This window comes from Xyrauchen texanus, chromosome 7 (genome assembly GCF_025860055.1).
Source record: "Xyrauchen texanus isolate HMW12.3.18 chromosome 7, RBS_HiC_50CHRs, whole genome shotgun sequence".
In the NCBI taxonomy this organism is placed as follows: domain Eukaryota; kingdom Metazoa; phylum Chordata; class Actinopteri; order Cypriniformes; family Catostomidae; genus Xyrauchen; species Xyrauchen texanus.
Window position 1 is genome coordinate 19,637,629 of NC_068282.1, and position 8,694 is coordinate 19,646,322.

At 36.1% G+C, this 8,694-nt stretch overlaps 1 protein-coding gene across 2 annotated transcripts in view; it reads left to right on the plus strand.

Moving 5' to 3' along the window:
• Positions 1-5,964, plus strand: part of rgs8 (regulator of G protein signaling 8) — a 130,086-nt gene extending 124,122 nt beyond the window's left edge. For both annotated transcript variants that reach the window (XM_052130806.1, XM_052130805.1), the window contains one exon: positions 4,226-5,964. In XM_052130806.1, coding sequence (XP_051986766.1) covers positions 4,226-4,420 — 195 coding nt within the window. In that variant the 3' untranslated portion in view covers positions 4,421-5,964. The remainder of the gene's footprint in view (positions 1-4,225) is intronic.
• The last annotated feature ends 2,730 nt before the right edge of the window (positions 5,965-8,694 follow it).

The window sequence follows — 8,694 nt, forward strand, 5'->3', positions numbered from 1 at the left end:
TACACAGCGTGTTTTCATCAGCTGAATGGGAAGCTAAACACTATTAAAGTGTGATGAGACTCGCACTGCGCGTGCAAGCCCTTCGCGCATCAAGAGCCAGCAGCACTTCTCTTTCGATTAATCGAGGGAGTAAATGCGCCTGCTTTGCTTCGGTCAGATTGCTCGGATGACAGCCTACATTGTGTTTCATTCGTTTCTTTTTGCTTTCAGAACAACATGTCATGTATGACAATATACTTTTCTTTCAGTTGATGAAAAACTGCCATGTCTGCAACACCGGATAATGAATCTTAAAGTTGAGGCGTCTTAATTTCTTCACTCCTCGGCCAAATATATGAAATATTATATATGATTTTTTTTTTAAAGTGTCGAGACAAACACAGAAGGTGAGGGGTTCCTTGCGCGGCTTTAGCTCTATCGCGTGGATTAATGGCGTTGAAATTATGAATAATATTATGAAACAGTAAAAAGGCTTTAACATTGTTATTATTAACAATAATCAACATTACGCAAAATCGAAAATTTTTATGCTGCTTGTTTAAACTTATTTTGCAGCTTTGAAGATTTATGACAAGAACACGTGAAATGTTCCATTTAAAATTATTCTGACAGTCAAACTAAAAATAAATGGCATAATGACTAAACATCAATAGGGATGTGCACTCTCCGTGTGACAATGACAGTCATCCTGTGTTTGTAACGTTTGTTGGAGTTTGGTGTGTAAATTATCTATTAAATGCCTTACAATAAGCCTACAATTTGCATGAAATTAATCGTATAATGTAATCATGCCTGCTAAATCACACACATCTGAATGATCATTCGTGATGTTCATGTCTTTAGCTCAAAACGCACATACAAACACCAAGAAGTGTTTGAAATAACATCCGACTTGGATCTGATGTGGATTCCGATCACAGAATGAAGCAGAATTACATTATTGAGTTACATGTTATGCTTACTCTTACGCATACTAATCACTTTCATACTAAATATACTTTATACTAAAACAAATACCAGAGACCGCTTAGACAAATGTCTCATGTGCTGAGAATGTGCTAATGTGCTAACCATAAAAATATAAATCAAATATTTAAGAACCACTTCATGGTCAGAATGGTGACCTTTTGAATCACGCTCGTGCCAGAGAATTATTGCACCTCGACCTGTAATTGGCCAAAATGCTCTGTTCGACTTTTCCGAGACCCCCTACTCTTCCCTGTGGAACACAGAAGCTTGACCTCTGACCCACTTTCTGTAGATCTGAATTTCTGCGGTTTGAATTTAGAATATTGAATTTGGTGTTCTGAATTTGTTCTTCATCTTGAAAACTTGAAGCTGTATTTTTTTTTCAACTGAATATTTACAGTGTAAGAATTCAGAACCAAAAATGTGCTGTTTGAAAATACACATTTATAAAATTGTGCCATAAAAAGAAAATCAAACTCAAACCTATTTAAAATACAACGTAATATTACATTTGGCAAAAATCACACTTATAATTCAAAATCAAAAGTCTATCATTCAAATTTACACAATTTAAATTCAAATTGTTTTGGCATATTTCTGGCTCCATAGAGGGGGATTAATAGTTTCTACGCCACAGTTTAAAACAGGCTGGCTTTAGCAAGTGTTATGTCGGTAGCCAAGTAAGCATACCCAAAATTAAGGGGAAATTATTTAATTAATCAGCTATTATTGTATGTTGATAAAGAAAATGAAAAGCGTTCATATAACGTGATAATATTAACTTACCTCTGTATCTTCTGTTGGCGGTGGCACTGGTCGACCGTTGAAATTTTAAATGTCCTCGCGAGACCAATTTTAGCCCAACTGGGTGCGTTATTATAGACACAACCCAATAAACGTTAGGAATAACCAAACAGAACCCAATATGTTTAACCGAGCTATTGGGTAAAATAAATAGCCCAACATTTTTTTATAGGCAACATTCTTAACAGTACTGAAACAGTAAACATACACAGTTTTAACAAGGCACAGCAGCCCATTAGTACACTAGAGCAGAATGGGGGAAAAGCATTGACTTGTTTAAAATGTTGACTCTGTGACAACTGCGCTAAAAACTATCAAGACGCAGTGCAAAGAAACAGAGCGCAGCTGTCTTATTCTTTTTAATTTGACATGGTGTTTAAAATGTGCCGGCCTGCTTGAGACGCTGAAGAAAAAGCGAGTCGCAGTGCAAATGTCGAAGACATTCGCTGAGCATGTGTTTAAAAAAATGGGGAAAAAGAACAGACGCACGCAAAAACACGTTCGGTGTGAACGGCCCCTAACACGCCCAATCGCACGTGTCTGTGGGTGAGAGCATGAAACAATTTTGGTAAGACTGTTTATTTTTTTTATTCTGAAACCCGTCGGGTTGCAGACCTCTAAATCTGCCTAAGAAACCTTGTATCATTCTCCCCCATGAGATTTATTCTAATATATATATATATATATATATATATTAAAAAAAAAAAAAAACACACTTGAGCGTTCAATTCTGGTGACTTTGAGATAAGCATTTATTTATTTTCTCCAGTATAAGTAGCATTCATATAACCATTGGCTAAAGCATTTCTTCCAGTAACCATTCAGAAAGATGCGTTTTCGTGCTAAGAAAGCATAACACACCACAATGAATAGAGCAGAATGCAGGTGTCTCGAGACATGTTTTTATCAGTTGAAAAAAGTATTTTTAACTTGACACGGTGTCTAAAAATGCAGCGCTCCTGTGAGACATGCTAAAAACAGTGAAACGTGACGGAGTTGTCAAAACGTCCATGTAGCGAATGTTTACAAGGAAAATTATTAAAATCAGCACGAGCGGACGCAAAAAACACATTCAGTTTGAACAGCCTCTTGTTCACATGACACAGCACTAGCTGAAGTTTCTCAAAGTTAGCTCTCAAAAAAGAAAGCATTTGTTTCAGTTGATTGTAGATAAGTTTCCACTGTATGCAGTGCTGTTTGTTCTCTGTATTCGTAAAGATTCCGATACTGTTTTACTGTGCGAGAAACCACTCCAAATGACTCCGTGTGAGAGCGCTCTGAACCTATTGTACTGAATCACGAATCGATTCAGACCATTTTGCAAGCCAAGTTTGGCCAATTCACTGAAAAGAACTGACTCAAAAGAATAATAATTTGCAAACTGGGCATTGTTAGTTCTTTTAAACAGCCAACAGAACAGGGACACATTTCATGATTAGTCAAATATTCTGAGAATAAATGTTTCTCAGGTCAGTCTGAGCGCTCATGGTATGCACAGTGCGTATGGCCATACGGATGCAGGGGCCACTGCTGTTGATGGCCTGCAAAGCCTCGTCTGTCCCTTTTGTCTTTTTCCTGTCACTTGTACGAGGGAATAGATGTACAGTGTTACAAATGTTTTGCCAGGTAATTTAAAAAAAAAAATGCTTCATGGGGTAACGTAAAATTATCAGGTTTTTCCAATCATAAATATTATTGTTAAGTGTACTATGTTATTGCTGTATCTGCCGAGCAGTAGCAAAGCACCCTTTACTGTACATTAACATCAGCATATTTACATTTATGCATTTTGCAGACACTTTTATCCAGTGACTTACAGTGCATTACAGGGACAATCCCCCCAGAGCAACCTTGAGTTGAGTGCCTTGCTCAAGGACACAATGGTGGTGGCTGTGGGGCTCGAACCAGCGACCTTCTGATTAACAGTTATGTGCTTTAGCCCACCAGGCCACCACCACGCCACACACATAAGCATAGCATATATAGCATAGCTTGTTTATATAGCATACAAACAAGTCAAGGACACAAGGACACACATTGCTCAAGGACACAACGGTGGTGGCTGTGGGGATCGAACCAGTGACCTTCTGATTAACAGTTATGTGCTTTAGCCCACTACGCCACCAACACTCCACTACGCTACACATATAAGCATAGCATATAAAGCATAGCATATCTTGTTTATATAGCATATAAACAATTCCTGATTTCCTGGTTCAAATACCAAGTATTTGGGGTGATAACAAAGAGTGAAAAATTATCACTAGAGATCTAGATGTATTTGTGTTATCTAGAATAGAGTTGATGGCCACAGTATTTATTCATTGTCAATTTTTTTTCATTGTGGCTGTACAGGGAAGGGCATATACAGCAAAACTAGAATTATTCACTTGTTTTAATATAGTTCTAAAGATTGTATAAACTATAACCCCATAACTCCTATGTTCATCAGGTTAACATAGACCACAGGACCCGAGAGGAAACCAAACAGAGGCTTCAGGAGCCAACTTCCAACAGTCTCAATGAAGTCCAAGCAAAAGTGCACAGCCTCATGGAGAAAGATTCCTATCCTCGGTTTATACGATCAAAGATATATCAGGACTTGCTGAACAGAGCACAGATACAATGTCAGAGGAAATCTGTTTAAAGGTGAACATCTATAAAAGACAAATATTTGCTTGCCTGGTGAAATGACATTGAGATAAAACAGACATTAATTGTAATATACAGAATAGCATATAGGCTGTGTGTTCAGGAAATAATTAGATCAGAGTAATCTGATGAGAATTGTCAAAACACAAACTAGTTTCTTGCTAATTTCTAAAGTATAACATTACCCTGTATTGTGCCTCTTTGCCCAGTTCTATTTATAAGATGTGGCTAGACTATCTCCCTTTCAATCGTGATAGAATGATCAATGTTTCTTCTGAATGCTGACAAGCATGTAAATGTAAATGCAGTCTCTACATGGGACTTATGTAATAGTAGAGTATGATCATTTATTTTTCTTATCTTCAAATTAACTTGGATACACATTAACACTGATTTTTTTCACAACACAAGACATGTCTATTGTGTAACTGCATGCAGTCTTGACCTGCTGGCATGTCTCATTAATTATTTCCTCTTAAAAATATACATCTAAAAAAACTTGGTCCAATTTAATAGGTGTCTTTAACTACTATGTAATAATATTAAAATACACACAGTACAATGTCATTATTGTGTAGCTATGTTGTTGTGCAAAATTCTCAAGAGAGGTTGAGGTACGGGTGAGTTTAGGGTTAGGTTAGGGTAGGTGAGGTTAGGGTTAGTTTTAATGTATGGGTTGGTGTTTGTGTAGGGTTAGGTTTAGGATTAGGGATAAGGTAAACAGTTTAACTACAGATTTAATTAATTGCATGTACTTTAAATGTAAGTACAATACAACAACTTTGTATGTGCATAAGTACATTGTATCAAATGCTTAAGTACATAGTAGATAAGGACACCTAATATAAAGTGAGTCCTATATACACAAACGCCAAAAGGGGTAAAAATATGAAAATATATTAATTTGTTGCAATTTGTTATCATGTAATATTTATATTTGTTTATGTTGTTGTTTATTAATTTATTTAAATGTATAGTTACATTTATATTCTGTTGGTGTACGACGACATGTTCTGCAGTCATGGATACTAGATAAAGTAAAGCATGTCACTTCTATCACAGCGTGTTTGTTTGGTTCTTATTTACAGAATGTACAATAGGTATATGTTGCAGACTCTGCTTGTTTGAATGTTGGCTGAACTTCATACAGTAAGTAGGCTGAGAAATAAATAGTGTGATGACATGTAGTACGACAACATGTTCTACAGTCATGGATACTAGATCAAGGAAAGCATGTCACTTCTATCACGCTGCGTTGGTTTGTTTGGTTCATGTTTATAGAATGTACAATAGGTACATGTTGCAGACGCTGCTTGTTTGAATGTTGGCTGAGCTTTATACAGTAAGTAGGCTGGGAAAAAAATTATTCCAGCTCAATTTGTGCCACTAATCTTTCCAGCAGACACAGTGATTTTTTTAACCAGTACTGTAATACAAATGTTTTTTCTCCTGTTTTGCCGTAACGAGAGATATTTAAGCAATATTTCATTCACAGTCGTGCTGTTATGTATATGATTTTGTGCGTGTATGCGATTGTTAGTGTAACATTGCTTTCATAAAATATTTCAATATTAAAGTTAATATTGAGTAACCATTTAATCTAACCAACCATCCATTTATTTAATGTTTACCTTTTAGAAACTGAAGGTATAACACACACACACACACACACACACACACACACACACACACACTGAGAGTGAGAAATATAAGAGGTGTATTTATTATACTTTTAAAAATGTGCAATGTTAACAAAATTAGTATTTAAATGTTGAGGTAAACTGTATTATTTGTAAGATGCTCAAAAGTTCAATTAAGATGGTTCCATTCACAATCTCCTAACATTAAATATCGTTATGATTAAGAGAAGCAGCAGTAGGAACTGAAGAAATAATATATCCTTGGCAAAAACGAACCAAAGACAAAATTCAGTTCAATTTATTTGTATTGTGCTTTTCTGAATGCTGTAAATATTGTTCCAAAGCAGCTTTCTATAAAGAATAGTACCTTATATAACAAGTGACCTAAATAGCAAGCCAAATGCAACAATGACCTATATGTTTAAATAGATGAGGAAGAAACCTTGGCTGTAACCAGAATCAGCTTACGAATCTTCCTCCATGGGCTGGCATATGTTTAAATGGGTTTAAACAAAGCATAAATGTTAATTTGAACATATGTAATTCAGCTACATAGTAGTTCAAATAATATTGCCTATTTTGTTGTTTGATAACATGTGATTATAATAACTTCTGATTATGGTGAATAGCAATGTAAAGTGGCATAATAGAATAAACTAGAATAAAAAGGTTAACACATGTCCCAAGACAGATTGCAAATATTGCAAAATCTCTTCTATACACAGATGTGAATCCCTTGGCTCAATCGGTTTCTTCTAGGGACCAAAGCCCAGATGGAATGATTAGATCTTTCACCCCTTCAGATCAGTGATCCCTGAGCACTGTGTAAGAGAGAGCGCACATCTGCTGGCCTGGGGCAAAGTCCTCCCTGGAGGCATCACAAGCACGAAACATAGGCACATGCCTCCCTATGTGGAGACACTGTTACCAAGCAAATATGAGGAGTTTGACTGGAAGTTCAAGTTAATTACAGCCCCTTCCCTAAGAACTTAATTGTTCACATAGCTAAAAATGATCTTGCCGCAAGAGGGAATTATCATCCCGTTTAAATATAACTTTTTGATTAAGACTTTAAAGGATAATTCAGTCATCATTTACTCACTCTCACCTTGTTCAAACTTGAATTTTCTCTCTTCTGTGGAACACAAATTTGTTTGGCAGAATGTTATCCTAAGTCACCATTTACTTTCATTGTATCTTTTTTTCCATACAATGAAAGTGAATGCACACTTTTGTATTCCACAGAAGAAAGGCAGTAATACTGGTTTGGAACAATATGAGGGTATGTAAATGATAATGGGTGAACTATCCCTTTATTCTCTAATTTTGGATTGAACAAATTAAGCTTAAAGGAAATAGTGCACCCAAAATTAAAATTCAAGTCATTTTTATTTGTATAGTGCTTTTCACAACACATCGCTTCAAAGCAGCTTTACAGAAAATCATGCATTTAAAAAAAAAAAAAAAAAAAACTGTAAAATCGATAATGTCTTACAGTGATCATTGTGTAGTTTGATAAAATATTATTGTAATTTGTGTATAGAAATTAAGTAATTAAATAATAATTGTATTTAGAACTCCTGTGAGCAAGCTGAAAGCAACACAACTCCATAAGATGTTGATTAATGGAGAAAAATAACCTGGGAGATTGGGAGAAACCTCACTGTGGGAACCAGTTCCCCTCTGGCTAAACAACATGAATATAATGCCAATATTAGTTATTTGTGTGCAGTTGGTTTAAGATTAGTAAAGTAAGTGTTGTGGTCTGGTGTTTATACAAATTTATGAACTGTAAGATTAATGAGTAATGTCTTTAAAGTTCATCCTGGATTAACTGCAGAAGTTCACATTGATGCACTGTTCTCTGTTAGTTGGCTGCTGAAGGTTTTTGTTGGCAATTAAATGATAGTCTGTGTATTCCATTTCAAGAATATATACCATCAATAGACAAAGGTGATGCAGGCAGAGATTAATGAGGTGCTCCTTAATCTCATTTCCTCACCCTTATGCCATCCCAGATGTGTAAAACACAAATGCAGGTTTATAGAAGAATATCTCCTCTCTGTGGGTACATGCAATGCAAGTGAATGGTAACCAAAACATTAAAGCTCCAAAAAAAGTAAACCATTAGACTCCAGTGATTTAATCCTTGTCTTCTGAAGAGATTTACTTCAGATTTACTTTACTTCACTGTACTTATTGTCATTGCAGTCTCTAGGCATGATCATGATTTCTCGATTACACATCCTAGTGCTTGACACATGCACAGAGCGCTAGGAAGTGTAATGGAGCATGAAATCATGATCGCCAAGGAGCACTGTGGCAGCGGGGGTGTGGTCAAGTGTCTGCCCGGAGAGAGAGAGAGAGAGGTAAGGGCACTTACACCTGAGCTAAATTATGTCTAACACTTATCTCTAATTCTAGTAAGCAAGGGGAGAGCGGCATATAAACAGCCACGCCACCTCCACAAAGAGAGAGAGAAAGACACGAATGACCAGTGACTGGCGTGTCTTATTAAATGTTTATTGTGAAGCTGTAAAGTTTATTTTGAAGTTAACACGTACTGTAAAGCTGAAGTCTCAGAGAAGTTTGTGTTACACTGATCTGATTGAACTGAGAAGAGTGCACG